Below are 24,949 nucleotides of genomic sequence, written 5' to 3' on the forward strand. Positions count from 1 at the left end.
AAACAGACAGACTCTCCAGTAAGTAAAATTTAATTACCTGACATATCCCGTTGGCCGGAAGATCCAAAGTTAATTTCAGTCTATTTAGATTTTCCCACAGGCAAAGTGTAGTGGTACACATACAGCCAGGAACCAGCAAAGTGCAGGGTTGCAATTAAACTGAATTTGGCATAAGATGGGGATATTTTAAACAAAACATGCCACAAAACCTATTATTGTCTTATAGGGGTGTACCGGTACACAGTTCGGTACGTACCTCGTTTTTGAAGTCACGGTTCGGTTCGCTTCGGTTTTGAAGTCACGGTACAGGTTTTCTGTACAGTGGGGGAAAGTTTGGCTTTCCATGTTCCACTCAGGGGTGATGTAGTGTGCAGTAACTGTTAAGTAGGGCTGTCATTCAACAAATATTATATTTTAAAATTAACTCATTGACCGCCGGGAATTAGATGGAGCCCGTAATAGCACTGCCACGCTTTAAAAGATAGGAGTGCGTCACCTTGTTTGTAGAGCTATAACTATATTCTATATTCTAGCTATGGATACAATACTATGGCCCATTTGACATCACCTATATATCGTTCAATATGTGAAAAAGAACACATTTTCCATCCATATGTTCCCGTGTTATACCGTGGTGAATATAAGTATTAGAGCGGTCTAGGGTAATTCCCGAAATGCTAAGTTATAGCCTCATATGTCAATTCCACTAGACGTTGCCGTTTCTTGCCTGTACACAGTATTATTCCGAAATCGAATCTATATTATAGGTATTATGTTCCATCATGAATGCATGAAAGGGGGGGGGGGGCAAGGCTCCAGACTAACTTTTTTCACCACCGTCCCGGAACCGTCCCAAAATACAATTGTTACCGTCCCAAAGTGAATGTAAACCGTCCCAAAAATTTAAATGTCGTATCTTTACTTTGGTTTTTCCGTCTATAGTTATTATTGCCATAAAGACGCCATTCAAATGATTAGGAAATAAAAAGATTTATTTGAAATAATTCTTTATTCGAACAATAGGCACATTATATCAACAGGTAACAACAAAACAACAAATAACAATATTGAAACACCTTTCTTATTTTTTTGTCAGAGTTATTGTCAGAGTAATACTGTGTGTGCGTGTGTGTGTGTGTGTGTGTGTGTGTGTGTGTGTGTGTGTGTGTGTGTGTGTGTGTGTGTGTGTGTGTGTGTGTGTGTGTGTGTGTGTGTGTGTGTGTGTGTGTGTGTGTGTGTGTGTGTGTGTGTGTGTGTGAATGAGAGCAAGAATCAAATTTGTCTCAGTTGCCTCAGTCTTTGTTTCTGTAGAGAAAGAGAAAATAAATGTATTTAGTCAAAGGCAACTTATTTCACAAGAATCATTATGATAAAAAATATATATACTGTATATATATTGTTAGTGTTAAGTTAATGTCTTGTAGATTATTATGGATATTTGCAACTCTATTATTTTAACACTTTTTAGTGCCAGCGACGATATGTCGTTAGTTCATGCCGACCGTTGAGTGCCAGCGACGCTAAATATCGTTTTTTCTTTTTATTAGCGATTTGAATTCATATTTCATCAATCTAGTATCACGTTAGTGCTTCCATTGGGAAAATACCGCCCCCTATCGTCTCTCCCTGTTGTACTGCACCCCATTGGTTAGACTGAATGAAACACATGGGGGGGGGAATCCAGCTTCCTCATTTTACTTCTCCGGCAAGCCATCCGAGAGGATCCAAGTCATTGCCGAGCCGCAAAACAGCGTGGAATACATATTTCCAGTACCCAGCGCTGGATCAATAAACGCGATCGATATTTGGAATGGCGATCAGGAATTGGAATAATCTTTTTGGAGAACATCTGATCTGAGGTAAGGAATCTATTAGAGCCATATGAAATCCGCGTTCACGGAATCGCGGAATTGAGCAATAAAAATGGAATCAACTGCAAAAAAATAAATATATAATGAATTATTTTTTTATTTTATTTTTTTAATGTTGTGGGACTTGTACAGCACTTTGTTCAACTTTGTCACTGCTGTAAAGTTTAAACCTTTTTCAATCTTAGACAAACAAAACACTTTGCTTTCATGAAATATTGTAAGCCGTCATTTGAGGCTTTATGCCTCAGGGCAGCTCTGGCTGCAATTGTAGCTTACCACCACCGGTATGACTGTGTATGAACGAATAATGGACTCTGTGAAGCACTCTGGGTGTCATGAAGAGCGCTATATAAATCCAAGCCATTATTATTATAAAAGCAGCACAATGAACACATCTGTCAGTGCCGAGTCCGACCTCATCTTAAATAACAAACAGCATTGCTTGTTGTAGTTAACAAAGAGAGGCAGAGTTGATTTAGCAAAAAATATATATATATATTTATATATATATTTATTTTTAATTTATAATCGAATTTTATTTTCATATTCGAATCCCATGCCCATCTATCGAAGCTTCGGAGTATTTAAGACAGCCCTATTAAATGGACTGTTATATCTTATTAAATTGTGGACATTTATTCATTCCCACTTATTAGACACTATTTCTGATGGTAAAATGAGCGTACAAAGCAAAATACAGGATTCTGAAATATTAAAACGGAAAAAACGGAATTTGGAAAAAAATAAAATGGAATTTGGAAAAAAATAAAACTGATTTCAAAACTGGCTCTAGAATCTATTTTACCAGTCTTAGGATAATCAGACCTTTTTTCACAGAGATATCAGCGTGTGCCATATGTGTGTGTGTGTGCTGATCAGGAAATGAGAGAATCGATTCAGCCCGCTTATATAGCGTGCATAATTAAGTACACATACTATTGATAATCTAGCGTTTATTTGAAAACGATTCATAAATAGGCCTAAAAATTACAATGTTTTTTGTGTATTCCAGAATATTCCAGTAAAGGGCATTTATCACAGAATCTTTATATGTTCCTGAAACGTTCAAGAAATGAGGGTTTTTCAAAATGGTATAAAACGGAAATGAACCGATAAAAAAAAATTTAATAAAAAATTCCGTTTAGACAATGTTGACTGCAAACAAGTCATTGATAAGCGACGGCCAGATTAGACACATAGTTTATGCGTTCACAAATATGAGAGCGCTATCATTGAAGTGGGTGGTGGAATTCAACCATGTTTTGAGACAGGGATGCGTGGCATCCAAAGTGTTAAGGACTGATAGGATAGTTTAAGAAGTAATAAAACATGTAGTGAAAAGTACAGAAATCATCTGACATATCTAAGGGAGTCAAAGTGTCCAATGTCATGGATACTGTAAGGAATACAAGTGTGTTCATTCAGCCATATTTATTCCAAACTGAACATTTTCGGTGGCAGCATATAATTTGAGCCTAGTGGATTCCGTAGTTGTGTGATGATGGCACACCAGGCAGGAAGTCAAGACACACAGTTGTAAGCTAGAGCATAGATATGAGCTAGAGTCCGACATGTAAACCAACAGCCAATAAATGTGAAGTTAACTTTGAACCTTGGTTGTCAAGCCTTGTCAATGTATAACAGATACACCTATATGGGGCGGGCTGCTTTGAGCACACACACATGGGGCTAACGTTAGCTAGCAAGCAGCTATATGGCTAAAACGCTAGCTTTGAGCACACGCACACAGGGCTAACGTTAGCTAGCAAGCAGCTATATGGCTAAAACGCTAGCTTTGAGCACACACAGGGCTAATGTTAGCTAGCAAGCAGCTATATGGCTAAAACGCTAGCTTTGAGCACACACGGGGCTAACGTTAGCTAGCAAGCAGCTATATGGCTAAAACGCTAGCTTTGAGCACACACACGGGGCTAACATTAGCTAGCAAGCAGCTATATGGCTAAAACGCTAACTACTGTATACAGTTCCAATAGACTAACATACTCCTCTGTGATTTAAATGTGTCCTTACCTTAGACTCGAGGGTTGTACTAGGGTTGGATGCAGTTCCCCGTTGGTTGGTCTGTCTGTTTTCCATCTTCTGCTGTGTTTAACGTTATCTGTTTGCGAGTGCAGTGATATGCGCAGTACAGTCGGCGCAGTTGACATTTTCCAAATAAATCCTCTTCATCCCCACTGCGTCCCGGAGATGATTTGTGTTCATCACAAATAAATATTTGATAGTCCCAGGGACGACGGGACATTGTTAGTCTCGAGCCCTGGGGGGGGGGGGGGGGGGGGTCGTTTCTGATTATTTGATTGTCAGTAACGGCATTCGTATTGAACACTGAAAACGCTTATCAGCCCGATCGGTATAAAAGCATTGCAGGATCAAGCTAAAATTGACATCAGATCGTCTTTACCTGTGATCGGGAGTATTCCAAAAATAATATTCCAATTGTTTGATTGTCATCTGGTACATCCAATGTCCATTTGGTACACGGCATAACCCACCACAACATATGGATCGGGGATATTTGACACGCTTCAATGGAACCGGGAGAACCGCTCGCCTCGCCCGACAAGGAAAAGTGAAACCGGAGACATTTGGCCATTACACAGACCAAGACACAAGGTTACAAAGGGTGCTCGATACCGCCGTCTAGCTGGATGCGGCCGGTATTGCACTTTGGCGACCTCAGACTCATTCCCTATGGTAACACCAATGGATGAATAATGAATACAAACATTTAAAAAAAGGAAAAACAATCAAATAACGTATATACGTGGTTGGCGTTCAACGGTTGTCGGCCAAACACGTATATAATCGTTGTTGGCGGGGATTGAGTTAATAATCGGCTTGTACATTTCTTTTTATATTCGATTGTGAAAAAAACAGCCCCCGGTGGGCGTTGGCCTGAATGCGCTGCATGACGGATAGGAGACGCGCAAATTAGTCATTGTGCTGAACGAGTAGTAATGAACAACAACCGCGACCATCGGTCACGAAGGCAGTGATTTGCACTCTGAGAAATTGCAAGTCCCAGTTGGAAATATTTCGGATTAGCATGGCTAACAAATGCAAATATATTGTAGCCTGCCCCGTTGTTCTGACCAGGATTACGTTCCTTTGTGCTCTGGTGATGTGTGCGCACACTCTGAGTCTGACGTATACAGCGAACAGGTCTATGAGCTATGAGGCTATGCTAAATTACAGGTAATCTCTGTGTTGTGCGTGGGCTGAACGAACAACATCCGTTATATTTTGGGAAGGGGTGAACCTGGAGTTTTGAATACAATTTTGCATAAAAAAATAACGTGCGTTCCATTAGTGCATTAGTTACTTGCATTAATTTGGTACACAGCGCATACTGAACCAAAGGTCCAGTACTGAAACGGTTCGGTACTGATACGTGTACTGTTACACCCCTATTGTCTTATGATGTGTATTTCCCCCCCAAAATAAGTTTGTTATTATAAACTAGATTTTTATTGAAACTGGGCCAATTTTCTATTTGCTTAACCTCCGATGGAAAGTTTCTGGAAATTTACAGGAAAGTGTCCTCCGCTTTGCATCCCTATTATTAACCTTGTCTATCTTTCTTCTTTCCTCTTTAGATGTGAGATACAGCCAAACTACCGCTGTGGATAGACAACCTTGCAGAAATCTAATCAAAGGTAAAAGAAACTCATCAACCTGATGACTAACAGTACAAGGACCCGGCTACATTGATCATATCACAAAATGGAGTTGAAATGTGAGCTGGGCGATATGGCCAAAATACCATAGCACAATATCTTTCTTGGTTTTGACGGTATAACGCCATTTGCTGGGATTTTGTTTTCCAGTAGAAATTACAATGTGATTTTCATGTACTTTTTAAAATACTGCTGCAAGCTAAAAAAATAAATGTACTCTAACATATACAGCAAATAATATACTTTTTTAACAATATATTATGTATATAATGTGGAGGATGGTATAGTATAAATCCATACCTTTGCATGGATCCATGACGGTATACCTTCATATTGGGTATACCTCCCAGCCCTAATGAAAACCGATGCACGTTATTACCGTCCATGGGTTTGTTTTTAAATGACGCGGTCATACAATCCGGTCATCGTTAATTATTTCCCATCATATTCATTCAAATGTATTTAATGAGATATAGCCTATTAAATAGCATTTAATTTTCATCTACCACGATACATTTAATATGCAGAATAATATAGACTTAGATTCAGGGTTTCTGTTACAAAGGGTCAGATTAAACCGAATATATGTATTTATTGATTGATATATATTGCATAATATTTGTATATCGTTTGATATCCCTTGTGTATTCTTTGTACATATACACGGAATATCCCTTTAACCTACTACAGACCATAATATTTCGTTCTCTTATTGGATAGCGTGCCACCAGCGCCAGTGTCTTACCCCCAGAGTCGAGTTCAAAGCTACCGTCAAGGCTTGTCTCAACATGCCCGGTTCTGCCCAGGACTACGAGACAGAGGTGGGGCTGGTACTAGTTTGTTCCCCCAACATATAAATATGGCGCAGGTGAATACAGAAGTAGTTCAGTCCGCAGTTCAGTTCGAGTTCGAGTTACCCAAGTGAAGCCTCACCCACTATGCAACGTGCGGTGAAGTGGGCCCGTATTGCCCCAAAATAGAGTCTTGTTTTATCCTAATACGTTTGTTCAACGTATCGTTCGCTCCTTACTAGTAAGCCTTCATCACGAGTCAAAGACCAAGTGAAGTGAGCAATTGTGTGTCTAAATAGAGCACTTATAGCCGCGTGCGAATAGGATAGTGGAGTATCAGCGCTTGGTTGAATAACGTCCAGTTCAACTTAGTTAATGTGAACCACCGCGCACCGGAGGATCTACACCGGTGAATGCAGACCCCCTTTCCGACTGGATTATTATTATTGCTTTGGACCAGGCTGTTCGAGCGGAGAAGAATCGTCTACACCCACTGCTGTGGGACCTGCCCGTGAGGAGCATCATTCGAGCCCGTCTCTATTGGAGAGGCTGACCGGCTTCCACCTGTGCTGCACGCATACTGGGATTACAGTCGCTGCCTTTCGTCTGCTGAGCAGGGAGTAATATACCGCCTCCGGGAGCCTATTGAGTCCCCGCTGACCCAGACTTTGCATTAGAGCATTGCCTCCCCCTGCTGGCTTACAACCGGTGGAACCCCCTACCAGTATCCCCTAGATATAATTCCTAATATTCAAGTTGTATTATTATCTCATGCGTAATATGAGAATGGACATTCATTATTGATTTGCCTACGCACATTCCTTTGCCTTACAAGTGCATTCAATTAAAGTATATTATGTATTCTTGCTGCTAATAAATACTTAAAGACAACTTTGTGTAGAACCGATTCATTGTGGGGAAGTGTTCTCATCATATACTCGTGTACGGTATGGCCAGTATAATGTACATAAGACGGTAGTGGTTTAATGATACCATACTTGATTAATACAGTCAGGGAATTGTACCCCTCAGTTACAGTTTCCATTAGCAATTATTTCTAAATGCACAAACACTTGATTAGGCTGCGGTTGCACATTGATCCATCACTGAACGGATATAAATTTGATGGTATTACTCAGGGGTGGGACGATACATCGATCCAGATCGATGATCTATTATCAATAATCAAATAGGATCGATGCCACGTAAAAAGATCGATTCATATTGCGATACTCTTATTTTGAAAATCCGGCGACGGCGACGTCATCGCCCCGCGCCCAGTGTTGTGAAACTCAAACTCCGTTTAACATCAACAGCAGTAGCGTCTAGAGCGTCACTAGAGCAAGACTAGTGTGCCTATTCTGTGACCCAAAACATGTCCCTGCTGTTTTATTCCACAACGGGTCCAATGCATCTAACCTGCTTTGCAATCCTCGTCACTCCATTATGCCCACGTCGCGTTAAAGATCGAAGATAACGTTACTTTAGCGTGAGCTAACAAGCTAACCCAGAGCCATAGGCAGAGAGAAGTGGGGACTGGGAGGGTGCATTCTCGGGGATAGCCCCACTAACAGGATCTGGCCGGTACTGCACCTTGGGACTCCCAATATGCTTTTCCAGCCAAAATACAGCTCTGTGACAGTGAATAGGATATTAATATCGAGAAAAAAAAGAAAAATGAACCAAAAACAGTGAACAGGAGGTCTATTTGTATTAAAAACAATAGATTGTTTTTCATTTAAATGTCTGGAAGAGCTCAAAAATAAAAATGTCATGATATTTCCATTGCCTTTTTTTTTGTTGATTTAAATGTTACCGATTGTATTAAATGGGCACATAATATCGTCTCATATCGATCGCAGGCACCTGAATCGAATCGTATCGTATCGTATCGTGGCAGACTGTGTGATATCGGATAATATCGTATCGTTGTCCAAAGAATCGATATCGTATCGTATCGTATCGTGATTAAACTGGTGATTCCCACCCCTACACCGTTTGTAAAAAAAAATTAAACTAACATAACCGTGCCTTTGCAGAAACAACAGCTTTGCGGATGGTAATGGACACAAATCAGGCCGAGATGGATACAGCGTCAAGTCAACCCTGTCCAACAAACGGATGCTCCTTATTGCATTTTTTTTTATTGATGTAGACCAGGGGTGGCCAACCCGCGGCTCGCGAGCCGCATGCGGCTCTTTGCCCGTCAATGTGCGGCTCTCCCATCCATAAAAAAAAAAAAAAAATTTTTTTTTTTTTTTACTTTTTTTTTTTTTTTACTTTTTTTTTTATGTCACTCATTCCATAAGGACGTAGAATAAACATTTACAATTTTTTTTTAAATGGTCCATTTGCATGTTCTTGGTATCTGAATCTAGGGACATATATGGATCAGTGTCAGAAATAGTGTGTCTGTTACTAGGCTTGAGTAAATTGTAATGAACCAAAGGAGAATATCAATTCTATTTAAAAAAAAAATTATCTTTGACTGTAAATAACACCATGCTAAAATTGACCAGACCTGAAAAATCTAAGCAAATGAATAAAGGGAAGATGATTAAACAGAAGGTTTTGTAGATACAGTACTGAATTCTGCCATCTTTTTTATAATGTAAATTTCTCCACCATTTTTCATCATATTGCAACACCGTTTTTTGCAAGACGTTCACAGAAAGGTAGAGAAACTAACTGCGTTCTGTTTTATGGCAATAACGTTCAGGTTTGTGGGAGATAATCCCAAAAAATAAGAGAAATTAAAAAGTAAATCCAGAAGTCAGATGATTGACAGGGGCTGGTGTGAGCTGGGTAGGGTAGTTTTTCGAAATTTGAAAGCCCTGAGTCTCTTCCTTCAAAAGACTACACTCACTTTTGGCTGTGCCACTTCCTCCTGTCAATATGCGCCGGTTTCCGACTCAATGCCCTGAGATTTCTATAATCTTATATTTCACTAATAACAGTTAAAATAATTGGTAAACAAACATAATGCTGAAAATATACACTTTTACTGTATATCTCGGGCTTAAGAGGTTAACCCTGTGAGGCCCAAATTAAAAAGAAATTAGCAACTTCAGAGGCCAGAGGGTGGGACATATAAACACATTTACTATCAAATAGCATTGTGAGGCTGAACAACAGGACCAATTGCTTAAAGGGGAACTATCTTATAAATGGCTTTTTTCAGTGTTTACCATTGTTTCTTAGCTATGTGGACTTATATTAATAGGATATATGTCTCTAATTCTCATATTGGCGAATTCTTCCAATTCTCCTCTCACAATATTCACCCTCACTGAACTGAGTCATCTGAAAATGTGCATATCTGTGATGTCAGAGATTTCTCAGCTGCATAATAATGTGGCAGTTGATGTGGCAGTTGGCACCAGGCCACACAGTGGTTGGAGCCCAGCCTCAAAACGGCTTAAGATCTTGAGGTAGAAAAATGTGGTTTTTAGTACTTGATTAGAAATACAAAACAATGCATTTTTTTTGAAAAAAACCTAGGTGTTCCATAGACTCACAGGAATTGTGTAAAAGTGCCCAAATAGTGAAAGAAATAGTAAAATAGTTCCCCTTTACATTTTTTAAATAAACATTATTTTTTTAAATGGCTAAAAGTGATTTTGTAATTTTGCAACCGTGGGTCTCACAGGGTACTTTTAACCCTGTGAGGCCCAAATAAAAAAGACATTAGCAACTTCAGAGGCCAGAGGGTGAGACCTATAAACACATGAAGGGTGCCGTGACTGAAAAAAAAGGTTGAGAAACGCTGGTATATGGTGTGGCTCTTTGTGGTACCACAGTAATTTTTTTGTGGCTCTTAGTCTCTGACTGGTTGGCCACCCCTGATGTAGACTGACACAACCGATCAATAGATACTTATCGGTCACAGGCAGGAGTCTTCAATAACATTGAAGATAATTTGGACAAACTCACGTTAATACTGTTAATGTTGCATTTACCTAACGTTAACATAATTATCAAATATAGTAGTGTAGCTTGTCCTGTGTACTTCATACTTGTTGCCTCATTGTAAGATTGGTTTGTTTGTTGTTGTTTTCGCTGTTACTGCTGCCTCAACGTTTCCACATGTCCCTCTTTATTGTTAGCGTTAGTACTGGGGGAATTTCATATGAAGGGAGTGGACGTCTGTTTACTGTACTTACGAATGTGTGTCTGGCATGTCACCAGAAGGTGATGTCACTGCCAGAACATGCACTCGCCCTCTCTCTGCTCAGGACAGGGCAGCAGTCTACTATGCATTCACTCACCAAAGTCAGTGTAATAAAGTATATATAATATATCTTTTACCGGCCACGATGGCCCGTCAAGATTTATATTTATATTGTTTCCTCACTTTGGGGAGGCGAGCCCTGAGTGGGCTCTGCCGGACACGACCCGCTCTGGGGACAGTGGCAGGTGGGGAGTTTGACTAGAGCGGTACACCTGTCAAACAGTAGCGCAGTGTCCTAGGCGAGCCCAGGGAGGACAGACACCTCCCATGGAGCAGAAGGGCAAAAGTTTACTTGATCTTGATTTTCAGTATGAATTTAATCAGTCAAATGACGGACATCCTTTAGATTCTTCAGTCATTGTTAATTTCTTTTTTTATCAAAGACATTTTCAGTAAACGGACCCCTGAACTTAATGAACTTTGAATGAAACAAGTCAAGTAATTTGAAGGACCCTCAGTAAAAGTAGGTCATATTATTTTTGCAAGTAGTCCTAGAAGTACTCAGTACAAACCTGGCAGTGTCATAAACTACTTATGGAAGAAATACTTTTTAGACCACATCAAAGTTAGACGAAAATGCTCATTCTTGTTCTCTGGAGAGGAATTTGAAAATCAAATTACTGAAAAAGTACACAGTAAAAGTAGTTCATATTATTTGCGCAAGTAGTCTATGAAGTACTCCGTCCTAATAGTAGGCTCATAAATTACTGTCCTATTCCTTAATTGCAAATAATGTAAATTAACCACACGACATCCTTTACTTTGAAATCGTAACCGGAAGTATTCCACGGTTGGATTAGCATTAGCTTTAAAGTGGAAACTATATAATACTGAACACACGAAACCTCATATTGATTTGATGTTCATTCAGTTTATTACCGGGAATAATGAATTCTTTAATTTAAAGTATTTCTGTATGTAAGGTGAATTCCAACAGCTCCCCAGGGCTGTTTTATTGCATTACCGTAAAAGTATAACTAATCGCGCACTCGAAACACAGGGGCGGCTGGTTTGACCATGCAAAAGTGAAAGACGGCGTCAATGTAGCCAGGCGTTGAGTTTCATAATAGTCCATCATGGATATCAAATAATAACCAGTTTGATGTCTTACTTCATCACAGCAGGTGGAATAGTAACATTACCAATGTTCCATTGTGACTTCACTGTTTTGTGAGAGCGGGTGTCACATTTTAGGAGGAATATCTCATTTTGGACCAAACGTCTTGGTATGCTACTGTTTATGATCCCAGGCTTGCAGCGGCTGCGGACCTTGTGTCGCGTCCTCAGGCTCTACAGGGACATCGAAGAGCTGGCAGAAAGCTACTACCAGCAGGCCTATATGCACCGCAGATTCATCAAAGTCACCCTGCACAAGAAAGAGGTCCTGGGGGGCTGCTGTGTGCTGGTGAGCTACTGGAAACACTGGTCACCTTTTAACAAGAACAGTACCATCAGAATTCACAATGTTTGTTACTTATTGCCAGAGAGGACACTACACAGAGTATACTAACTTGCCTTCTATAGTCAACATATACCTAGATCAGGGGTTCTCAAACTTTTTCATACGTGACCCCATTTTATTTAGGACCCCACATCGTGTAATTTCTACGTGGAATTAAGGAATATCAAAATAAAAGCACACGTTGTTGAACTTGATCATGCATATTTATTAGAAAATGTAATTACAGCACTATGTTATCAATACACCGTTATAAAACGAGGCATATTTAGCCAGGATATGTTGCCAGAACATTAAATAATATTTTTTTTAAACTTACTTGTCTGAATTATGTCACTGACCCCTCCTAGTTTTCTCTTCCTAAATAACTGCAAAGAATGATGTAGTGTGTGATATGGCTGTAGTGTGAATTTATATTCAGGCCCTGTGATATTAGTCAGACAAATGGATGTCGGGCAGCTTGGAAGGCACTCAGTATCGGGCTCCATAACAATCACTGCCCCCCCCCCCCCCCCCCCCACATGGTTTCTTCTACCCAGGTGAGCTGCAGGCTGCGAGGTTGGCCTATCGCCATGGCGACCATCACCAGCATGCTGGAGGCAGACCCAATGCTGATGGGTAGGATGTACATCGACATGGTGAAGACTCTGCAAATCAAGACTCATTGTTTGATCAACATCACCGACATCCTGGAGACACACTGCCAAGAGTAAGAGCAGGGGACTGGACCCGAGGGCCGTGATGTTGTAGTAGTTAATTTTCGCACATCAGTGCCTACATTCATCAAATAAAAAAGTACAGAGTAGCTTCAGTTTCACTTTAACTTCTAGTAGTAGAGTCGATTTAACTTCACGCAAAGGAGAGAAAGGAGGGTCTAGAGGCGACATAAGTATTTGGCAATCTTTTGGATTTAAACCGCAGCGAAAGCTTGACTGAAGAGGAGCTCAGAGGATCACTCCAGACCAGCAACAGTATGTTTGAGCAATACGCTAAATAACAGCTACATTAATCCATCAGATAGAACATTTTGGAAGGTATTACTGTCCGTTGGTTTATTTAAAAATTAGAACATAACATCAACTCTGTCTGTCCAACAAATGGATACTAATCATTGAAGATTAATTAAAAAGACACAGTGGATCAATGTAGCGCTGTAAGCACTCTACAGATATTGAGCAGCATTATGTCACAGGTAACACCATGAGTTTATTAGTCATGGGAAATTTCGCATCACTAGTACTGTCTCATGATTCGGACAAATCCACACGCAGGCTAATGCATTGTCTGCAATTCACAATCAGCCATCTGGCATCATATGCAGTTGTACAGACTGTTACACTTCCCAACATTTTGGGAAATTAGCTTATCGTCTTCAGAGAGAGACGAGAAGATGGATACCAGTTTCCTCTCTGTGCGTTCAGTAGAAAGCTATCTGGCTGCAAGTTAGCCTAGCTTAGGACAATGAATGGAAGCGGACATGGCCGGTTAGCCTAGGCATTGTCCAACTAACGCCTCTCCCGAAGGCCATGTTGGGATTCCGCGCAACTTTCCGACATCATTACAGCTGAGAGAGCGAGAGAGAGAGAGATGCCCGCCTTGATTGTGCAAAAATACAAATAATAAAATAGACATGATAAAAATTAAATACAATGCTAAGCTTAACTCATTCAGTGCTGGCCATTTTCCTCATCCTGTTCTAGCTAGGCCACGCTTTAAAGATAGGGGTGTGTCACCTTGTTTGTAGAGCTATATCTATATATTCTATATTATAGCTATTCTCGAAGACACTCTGACGTCACGAGACCGCCGCCATCTTGGTATGAGGGTAACAAACGGATTTCTACCATCAAATGCATGCGTTGAGCTCTGTTTTTATTACATGTTTTTATCACATTCTTGTTCATTTCATAACATTTTCATACGATTTGTTTTGAAAATATTGAGGCCAACATGGCATTTCACTATTTCGAAAGCCTTTCTGGTGATTCTAAGGCAAGATATGAGTCAAAGAAGCTCGCCCTGATTGACTTGACATCATGTCCATACAAAACACCTGCAGACATGGCCATCTCTCGAATACCCAAATTGAAGCTGCTGTGTTACGTTTTGTACTAATAACAAACACAGAAATCCAAATCGCAAGTTTTATATAATACCAGCTGATGCATCACGGAGGAAAAAGTGGCTGGCGGCTAACGTTCGGCTAACTCCCTCTGATGTTGTGGTCGTGGTAGCTACATGCTAAGCTAACGTTAATTACATCATATCGAACCGATAGGAGCTTATCTTATCTAATCTTACGTGGTGGTACCACGTGTGCCACTACCGGATCAAACATCCACGTAAGATTAGTTAAGATAAGCTCCTATCGGTTCGATATGATATAATTAACGTTAGCTCAGCATGTAGCTATTTGTTTAGGTTAACGTAGCTAACGTTAGCTGCCAGCCACTTTTTCCTCCGTGATGGTATAAAACTTGCGATTTGGATTTCTGTTTTTGTCATTAGTACAACGTGTAACACAGCAGCTCTTTGGCATTGTGAAGGACTGAAGAAAATTACGCTTGATTGTCTTTAATTTGCCGCTTTAACAATCCGTTTCTCCACTAAATGAAGCGTACACAATGTACCAGGCGGGACAGTTTCCCCCCACGCTGCAGTTGTGTAGCAACAACAGACAGGAAGTTGACTTCGAGAATGGAGACAATACTATGGTCATTTGACAGTCGGTATCTTCCGTCAAACATGCAAAAAAGAATTACTTTTTTCATGTATACGTTTGCGCGTTATCCCGTGGTGAATATAAGTATAGTTTCGGAGTGATCCGGGCTAATTCCTGGAAAGCTGAGTTATAGGGCGCTACATGAATTCTACTAAAAGCATTGACGTTTCATCCCTGGACATGCTACTATTTCCAAATCAAATGTATAATAGGTATTATGTTTCATCATGAATGCATGAAAGGGGGGGGGGGGTCTTTTCTGATGCTTTGATTGCCAGTAACGGCATTAGTTTTGAACACTACACACTGATCAGCTGGATCGATATGAAAACATTGTACGATCAAGCTGGAATTGACGTCAGATAGTCCTTACCTTTGATCGGGGGTATTCCAAAAAGAATATTCCAATTGTCTGCTCGCGATTTCCAGTATTGGTGTCCACCTGGTCCCGGACATAATTTGGCACAACTTATCGATAGTGTGCTAGATGAGTTTCGAAGTGGTCGGATGAAGCGATCTACTTTAAGTGTAACACACGGTGAGATATAAGGTTTCAAAGGGTGGGCGATACCGCCACCTAGCAGGATGCTGCCGGTATTGCACTTTGGCGATCTCAGAATAATTTCCTATGGTAACACCGAGGTCAGTGGATGAATAAAAATATTGAATAAAAGGAAAAACTATCCAAAAGCGTATATATACGCGCTGAGCGGTTGGCGAGCAAACACGTATATATATGTGGATGGCGCAGAAAGTGTTAAGAATTAAAGGTAATTAGTACTATATACAATAATATAAAAAAGTTATGTTTTTTTTGTAGTGTGTGTGAGAGAGTGCAAGTGAGGATGTGTGTGCTTGTGTGTGTTCTGATGGCCTGGGGGAAGAAGCTGAGTCAGAGTCTCTGTTCTTGCTGCATGTATGCAGAGGCGCTTGCCTGACCGCAGCAGCTTGAACAGGCTATTGTTGGGGTGGTGAGGGTCCTTCATTATTCTGCAGGCTCTGGATTTGCACGTCCTGTTGTATAAGTCCTCCTGCAGGGGTGGTAGTGCAATACCCACCGTAGTATGCTCTGCTGAGCGCACCACTCTCTGTAGAGCCTTCCTGTCCTGTACCGTGCTGTTTCCAAACCAGGCAGTGATGTTTCCAGTCAGAATGCTCTCTACAGCCCCGGAATAGAAGGAGTGGTGGGTGTTGTACTGTACAGTATGGGCTATCAGAATATATATGACTCAGTTATGTCACATGGATGTAGTATGTATATTTTTACGGTTGTGGGTAGGGCGTTCCACATTGATGTGGCATAATTGCGAAACGTGTTTAGTCCCTGGGTTGAACATGATTTGTGGAACTCCCTCTGGTGTTGTGGTCGTGGTATTCACTGACCTTTGGGAAGTATTTCGACATGTACATGGGTAGTACCTTTGTGGTGTAGTGTATCTTGTAGGCCCATTGCAAGTTGCTGACTCTGTCATCTACTCTAAGCCATCCTAGCAGGGCTCTACGCTAACCTTTTTCCCAAGGAGCACATGTGCTCCTAAATGAAAAAATTTAGGAGCACACAAAGAAATGTAGGAGCACCCACAAATATTTAGGAGCACAGTGAAAATATTTCAAGTAACAGAGTTTATTTATTTTTTCAAAAATAAATGTATATTAGGTACTGTGCGTGCATGTGCAAACGGGAACGGGACACACATCTGTGCAATAGCACATACCACCAAAGTCACTGGCCCACTGTGTGCGTGTGTGTGTATCTGCGTGTGCAAACGGGAATGGGACACATACATTTGAACTATTAAGTGATTAATGCCTACTGTGGCAAAGTTGTAGCCAACAACTAGGCCTAATAAGAAAGGCAGTGACATTGAACAAAAAGGAGACACTGGCATTACCACCAGGGCCATCAGTAGAGGGGACTGTAAGGTGCCCTTTCGGTATACTACCTTTGCTAAAACTGTGTTCTCTGTTAAAGGTGGTAACTACTGGAATAGCCTACCAGTTGTGATTAGAGAGTGCCCCACATACTCCATGTTCAAGACCCATCTTAAACTGCATCTTAAGGCAAACCAGAACTGTGATAATCTTTTATCTGATTTAGTTTATGTAACTTATTTCTTGTTTTTATTGTTGTTTTTTCATTGATTGTCACCATGCTTTTACCGTAAGCAGGCTATTTATTTATTGAACGAGTTTTGCTGTCTCCTGGTGTAAATTAGCTCTTGCTACAACCCTGCATGTTTACATTTTGTATTTTGTACTTGATGTTCATTAACGTAAGGTTATGTATATAACCAAGTTCTATGAATACTGGTGACGCTCAGCGTCATCTGCACGCACTTCACTTCGTGCACGAGCACTGAATAAAAAAATTCCACAATGTACCTTTACATCCCAACATTCGTCTGGCCACACCCCTATCCGCTTACCTTCATAAGCAGGTGTGTGGTCACCTACTCGCCTCCTTCCCAAACTTTCACCACAAGGCGAGATCAAGGGCAGCAGTGGCGTCCTGACGCTGAGCGTCACCAGTATTCATAGAACTTGGTTATATACATAACCTTACGTTCTATTTCATACTGGCTGCCGCTCAGCATCATCTGCACTACAGGAGCTGAGCGGGAGCCTGAAGCTTGACAAATGTACCCCACTGAGGCCCCCCACAACCATCAGACCGGGGAGGACCGAGCCCCCCGACACTCCCTAATGGAGGATACCCTCCCTATTGGAGGACGGGAGGGAGACGGATCCGACCAGGAACCGTCTCCCTCCCGGAACTCCAGCAACTCAACGCACAGGGTGAGCAGATCGTGGCTTGACCCCACGACTACGCACACGCACAACCCGCATGTCACCAGGGAACGAACGGAAGGAACAACCCTCGTTACTGCCCCCAAAATCACGGAGTCAAGAGCAAACTCAACCCCGTGGCAAGGCCGTAGCAGCGGAGCGCGAAGGAAGACCCAGACCCACTGAAGGGACTGGATCCCCTGGAAAAAGGGGGGCCCGGAGAGGTCAATGACGCCAGGCATCAAGACCCCACCAGGCGGTCACTTAGTGACACCGCCCCCCACATCGCCAGCGTATTCGGATAGGGCCCCTCCAAGAGCGGGCCCTTTCCCCCCAATAGTACACCGCCTGGCATACTGACCCTGCAATACAGGCAGTCAGCATGGCCGTAAAGCACTCAAAAAAGGTTAACCAACGGAAGCAGGCAGCGCACCGGGGAAACCAGGCAGCAGGCTGTAGACCTGAGCCTGGAGCACTGCGGACGAGACAGGCGCCAAAGGGGTCAACTGAAAACAGCCCCCCCGGCAGAAGGGGCGTATGCTGGCGTTGTTTAGCACCATGACAAAGCCTCCATCAAAAAAAACCCACCCAGAGGGGTCGAGGCAGAGAAGGCTGACACAATTGGCAGACGTCATGAACGTGCAGGGGCACACTCAACCGGGTAACCCGGGAGTTGACTCTGCTCCAACACACCAGGGAATCAACCACCCTCTCGGTACACAGACGGTGGTTGTTCCTATAACCCCTCAAGAAAAAGGGTTATCCCAGGCCTACGGTTTCAACAAAACATTACTTCGGACCGGGCCCGGCGGCTCGGGAAGCACACAGGGTTACCAGAGGAGGTCCAGAAGACCACCCCAACAGCCCCCTCTTCGCCATGCGTGAGAGAGGAGCGAAAGAAAGGAGAAACAGCCCCTTATAATAGTGCCAGGTACAACATGTACCCAACAAAGGGTCTCCATAACGCCTAACCCCCTGACACCCGGGCCGACCCGGCATTTTTCCCCCTGAAAAAAGCGCAAGTCCCTCAGGGTACCAGAACAGCAGATCTGCATCCCCGGCGGACAACGGGTTAACTGACCTGGACCAGCGTGACCAGAACCAGTCCCGTGCCCTAACCACGCCGACATGCCCACTCCAGGAGAGGGGGCAGGAATGCGTGTTGATCTAAAACATGAAAAGAGGGCGCCACCCAGACGGTCCTATTTATACCGCGCTCAGTGGCCCACCCCCAAGGGCGTGAGACCCCTCTACCTATGTTCTGATCTATTCCGTTAACATCCCCCAGATATGAACGAGAATCCGTCGAGACCCAGTAACAGGCTCTCGGAAGAGGAAAAAATCCCCCATCCCAGTTGCCCTATAAAAACGCTGTTTTAATAACAAGCAACCAAGGCGTACTAGCCTCCTGCATGATTCTTAACAGAAACACCCCGAGCCAGCACTATGTATGCGTCGGGACCCAAAACATATCAATGGACATGTCACGGTTCCATGTGGCTAAGGACGTTTTGGAGCAGGTGCAGCCATTTTATGGAAAGGCCAATATTCCAATGGTGAGTGATCGTCGAGCATGCGACAAGATGGTAGCGCTTGTCGATGCTAGCAACAAGCTGCGGCACATTCCAAAGGCCAGGTGCTCCAGTGAGGCTACAGCTCGACTGGTGGACGCAATGGAGCACAAGCTGGATGCCGCATTCCCGCTGTGGTCTCCAAATGCAGAGGAGCTGATCTGTGATCCAGAGGACATTGCTTTCCTGGCCAGCATGAAGGGCGACAGGGTGGCCACATTTGGAGCATTGGATGCCAATCTGCAATCCAAGTTGAAGCGGCGACAGGAGCGTGAAGCAGCGCAGCAGGCATGCTTTACCAAGGAGCAGCAGGAGATGACTGCGAGGTCCAGCATGGCGGTGGTGTTGGAAAGCGAAAGTGATGAAGACAGCAATGCAGATGAAACAGCTGCTCCACCGGCTGAGAACACACCCACCCTTGAGCGTAAGAAGACTGGCACCACAGCCTTCATTCCATCAGACATTCTCAGCCGGCCGAGTCTTGTGTCACTGGCTACACGGTTGAAGATCACACCAATGCAGCAGGCTGCCGTCATGCGCGGTCTGATCGAGGAATCCGGTGGCAATTCGGCAAAGGTCTCCACATCCTACGCAACAGCAGACCGAGCGCGCCGCCATGTGTTGCAGGCCATCAGTGAGGACCAGCAAGAACAGTGGACACCACCTCCCATGTGCACCTTGCACTGGGACAGCAAGTTGACGCCAATGCTCAACAATGTGCGCCAGTTGGTGGAGCGTCTGACAGTCGTGATCGGAGACGCGGAGCGTCTCAAACTGCTTGTTGTGCCAGCATGCATGAAAGGGGACTGACGAGGCATGTGGAACGATCATTGCCCGACTGACATGCAAGCTGCTGCAGGACTGGTGCTGCACCGATCAAGTTGTCAACATGGCATTTGACACCACCTCGTCAAACACTGGCCATCTCACGGCAGCCTGCATTGCCATCCAGCTCTCACTGGGTCGACCACTGCTCTGGTCCGGGTGCCGGCACCACATCTGCGAGGTGCTCCTCAGCCACATCTTCACTGGCCTCAAGGTGGAGACGTCATGCTCGCCAGAGGTTACATTGTTTACACGTCTGCGCAACAACTGGAACCTGTTGGCCCGCTACATTCCTGGCAATGCCGAACCACGTTCCTGGGCAAGTTGCGTGCTGAACTAATTGTGTGCGCTGCAGGAGTGCTCGACTACAAGCAAGGCGACTATCGCGAGTTCGTGCAGCTATGTCTTGTGTATCTGAGTGCAGACAGTGCAGAGCACACTCGAGCTAACTTCCAACGACCGGGAGCACTGCACAAGGCGCGGTGGATGGCTAAGCTGCTCTACACACTCAAGCTGGCCTTGATGGAGCGGCACATTGCCTTGCTTCCTCAGGGGACCATCACTACACAGCAGCAGGTGCTGAAGATTTTCTGCGTTTGCCAACTTCATCACGCACATCTATGCAACGTGGTGGTTGACCTGCGACACGGCCGTAGATGCGGCATGGAATTACCTTACACTCTACCACAACCTGTACGCATACAAGTCTGTTGACGAGGGTATCGCAGCATCAGCGATTAAGGCGCTGGAGCGGCACCTATGGTACCTGTCAGGCGAGATGCTGCCCCTGGCACTCTTCAGCACCAAGGTGCCAGTTGGCGAGCGGCGCGCACTTGCAGATGCTATATTGGAGCACAAGCCGGCTGATATATCCATGCAAGCCCCACAGCTCCGCTTTGGCACTGCAAGCCAAAGTTTCCAACCCTCTCGCCGACCACCAGCTTGGCTGACCTTGCCAACCCAGGTTCGGCATGCACCTGCTGCACATCGATCCCGCGTTTCTTTCACTGGATGTAGAGGATATGATTTGAAGGGTGACATGAGAGTATAGTCTAGTCACGTGTGTGTGTGCGTGTGCATGTGTGATTGTGTTGTGTGTAGTTGAAGTATTTGCAAATTGTATTGTATCATATGTTATGTATTGGAAATCGTGTCATATTGTACTTGCTGAAGAATATATAATCTTGCAATTAGTTATTGATGGGGGATGGAAACGGATAAGCTTTGCTTCTTCCATCTCCTCTCAGTGTGTAGTTTCTGGCTGTTTTTATTTTTTGGGGGGGGGGTTCCTCTTTTCCCATTTCATTTATTTTTCAAATGTTGTTTTGCCGGACAATGGTAAATGTAGCCAAACTAACACTGTGGTTTGAAATAAAACTATTGAATCTTGAATCTTGAAATAAAATGTTATATGTCAAGCATTGTGCCTGTACCCAAAAGTAACCTCTTTACTTGTTTTTTAAAGCTTTCTTTGCTTATTCCACCTACCTATTCCACTGTGAGATGGCCCTATACATAGCAGTTATTTTCATTGCATTTGGTCTCAGTAGAGGAATTGAAACATGACCCCTGGTAACTTTTCTTGTCCTGTGCTCATGTCTGTCTTGGGAAAAGGTAATTTTTTAGTACAGGCAGCTTGGTTGTTTAGACATCATTAGTTGTTTAGTTATATTTCTGAATAGTATTAGTAGGCTGCGTGTCGATCTGTCCTCTACTTTCAACCACGCAAGAAAGATCCCTATGCATTTGGTCTACACCTGTTCTCATAGAACACCCGAGTGCAAGACGAGCTGCTCTATTCTGCACAATCTGTGCAGAATGCTGATAGGACAGCTATTGGCACCTGAAAATATGTCCTTCTTGTTTAGCTCTTGAATGCAGGGGAGAGCATAATGAAGAGTGGGTCACAATATCACTGATGACATGTGTGATGATGTTGATGTGCAGCGCCAGTGCTGCAAACTGTATGCACAGGCCAATATGCTGCTTTTGTATATAAGAATTTGTTCTTAATTGCTTGCCTGGATAAAAAATAAAAATAAAAAAGAACCACAATAACAGACAATAACATGTTAACAGTTTGAGAAGCATCTTAAAGGGAAAATCCACCCTGAAATAGAATTGATACATATTATTTCTATTATAATACTGTACAGCTCAGTTGTACTCCCTCCTACCTCCGGTCAATGGTCTCTATCTACACACCCTCAAGACCCCTACGCTCTGCATCTTCTGGCCGCCTCAGACCCACTCCTATCCGAACTCCTGGAGGGTCATCAAAACGAAGCAGGCTATTCTCAGTCCTTGCTCCACAATGATGGGACAAACTCGCCACCAGTCAGGACAGCCAAATTTCAACCGTCGACTAAAAACACACCTCTTCAAACAATATCTGAAATTATATCTGAAGAAAAAACATGTACTAACCCTTTTTACTATTATGTACCCTAATACTACACTACTATTCTTCTACTACTACCTATATTGCTAATATGTTTATACTACTATGCACTCAGAGTGTAACACCCAGGCTCAATATTATTTGACGAACAATGCCACTAGGGCTGTCTTAAATACTTCGAAGCTTCGTTCGATGGCACAAGCTTCGAACATTAAAAAAAAAATCGAAGTTAAAAAAAAAATAATAATATTAATTCTTTTTCAATTTTTTTCAATTTTTTTCAATTTTTTATTTTTTTACTTCGGTGTGTGTGTGTGCATGGGGCTGGGTGGAATGAATTGGAATTGGGTGGGGCCGGGGGACAAATACACTGGAGGAAAGTAACCCAGCTCAGCACTGCCCAAATTATATCATCACTATTGCCTGTTTGAAGGATATCATCCTCAAACACATATACACCACCTACACGCCTATTCTCAGTCCTTGCCCCACAATGGTGGAATGAACTACCCACCCCAGTTAGGACAGCCGAATCCCGTCCAATCTTTCGCCGTCGCACTTCTTCAACCATTAGCTGAAATAAAATAAAATAAATAAAATAAAAAAAATCTAACCCTAATAAACGAACCTACACTGTAACACGCAACACTTTGATGAATATTGTTACTCAGCTGATAGAGTTGTATCCTTCCTGATGACCTGTCGTACAGAACTTGTAAGTCGCTTTGGATAAAAGCGTCAGCTAAATGACTAAATGTAAATGTGAATGTAAATGCCTTGTAGAATTCCACACATAAGAAAGAAAGATACTGGGATGAATAAACAAAATAGGAAATAAAATGTAGAAATGCATGCAATACATAAATAAATATGAATCTCCATATATGAAATAGAACATTTAGATAAGGTGCTACTGAGATGTTTTGGTGAGTTCTTTGTTTTTTTGTGGAAGTAGCCCTTCTTAAAAATGCATGAACATTCACTGATAATTGGTCTGTAGTGGAGTCTACAAGGTCTACATTGCCGGACCATGTAGAATCCGGACCTTGTAGACTGACATAATTCTGTGCATAGTTTAGTCTACACAGGCCATATTTCAAATACTTACTTCATTCATCTTAAACATTCTTGATTTGGGGGATTGGTAGTTCCCATGAAATCTGAAGTTGTTCAAACGACAACAGCGATCCACCTTGAATTCAATCACACAGCCGTGTTGGCTGCGTCAGTCACGAAAGGGGCTACTTAATTCATTAATCCAATCCACTTTATTTATAGAGCACATTTAAAAACAACAACGTTTACCAAAGTGCTGTACAAGTCTCACAACATTAAAAAAAATGAAGGTCAGCCCTAAATGCCACTGACCCTTAGCTGCCAGAGATGTACCCCTCCTGGTGACATGTTGTTTACAATCTGTAAGTCGCTTTTGATAAAAGCGTCAGCTAAATGACTAAATTGTAATTGTGAATTGAATATGAACAAGTCTCTCTCTTGTGTGTCTGCCAGGTATAAGATCAGCCCTGGTCTTGTTCCTGACGGCTTGTCTGAGGACCACAAACAAATGACTAAGCGTGCCATAGAGCTGGTGGAGCTCGCTGCCGACAGCTGGATCGTCACTGGCCGTAGCCCCCTCCCTATCCTGATGGCTGCTATCTTCCTGGCCTGGCAGTCCCTGAACCCCTCCAAAGTCCGTCTGAGGTGCAGCCTGTACCGCTTCTGTGACATGGGCAAGGTACGAGCATCAGCAGCAGTATAACTATTAGCAGTAGTGGTAATAGTGGTAGCGTTAGCAAGTATAGCTGTTGTAGCAGTACTGTAGCAACAAGTCATAGTATTCCATCGCAGACATCTTGGTTGAACCAGAGGAACAATGTTTTGAAACTAAAGATGGTAAGTTGGAGTGTTGTGTTCACTCATAGTTAAAGACTGTAGAGGTTGAGTACTTTATTATCTAAAGATGGTAAGATGGAGTGTTCATGTTCATTCATAGTTGAAGACAGTAGAGGCTCAGTACTTTATTGTCTAAAGATGGTAAGTTATAGTGTTGTGTTCATTCATAGTTAACACTATGGGTGCCGGCCAGAAATCCGGAAAATGACTGTGGATTGCCAGCGCTATTTGTCTATGGAGAAATTCCCCTTCTTTGCAGGGCTATAACTTTTTAAATTCTATTGCTACATTGCCATTATTAGGGCCCATTCAAAGTCCTATATGTATTGTTCATTGTGTAGCAACGTTAAACTTTTTCATTCACATATTCATAGTAAAGTATGGTCTAATGTATAAGTATGTTTTCATCTCTTTCTGCAGCTTTCTCCAGAACGTGATATATAGCCCCAAATGCATTATATTGATGATGAAATACAGTTTGATGGCAATCGGGGCGATATAAAAAATTTCAATTTGACGTACTTCTAGAATGATCTACGTATGATCTGATGATGACCGGATGGGCGGGGGATCGTTTATAATTCCGTGGGCAGCGTTATATCATTCATCTAGTGTGGATGATATGTTCATCATAACAGTTTATATGGAATACGATCAAAAATAACGCTGAATCTTACCGTATCCTCCTCGCGCCGTTGGG

At 42.7% G+C, this 24,949-nt stretch overlaps 1 protein-coding gene across 2 annotated transcripts in view; it reads left to right on the forward strand.

Annotated features, from left to right (window-relative positions):
• The window catches only part of brf2 (BRF2 general transcription factor IIIB subunit), a 57,511-nt gene that overhangs the window by 25,176 nt on the left and 7,386 nt on the right, over positions 1–24,949 (forward strand). For both annotated transcript variants that reach the window (XM_084325522.1, XM_084325523.1), the window contains exons 2-5: positions 5,489–5,548; positions 11,842–11,996; positions 12,590–12,759; positions 23,866–24,091. In XM_084325522.1, coding sequence (XP_084181648.1) covers positions 5,489–5,548; positions 11,842–11,996; positions 12,590–12,759; positions 23,866–24,091 — 611 coding nt within the window. The remainder of the gene's footprint in view (positions 1–5,488; positions 5,549–11,841; positions 11,997–12,589; positions 12,760–23,865; positions 24,092–24,949) is intronic.

The sequence above is a fragment of the Notolepis coatsorum genome, assembly GCF_963971535.1.
Source record: "Notolepis coatsorum genome assembly, chromosome: 11".
Taxonomy (NCBI): domain Eukaryota; kingdom Metazoa; phylum Chordata; class Actinopteri; order Aulopiformes; family Paralepididae; genus Notolepis; species Notolepis coatsorum.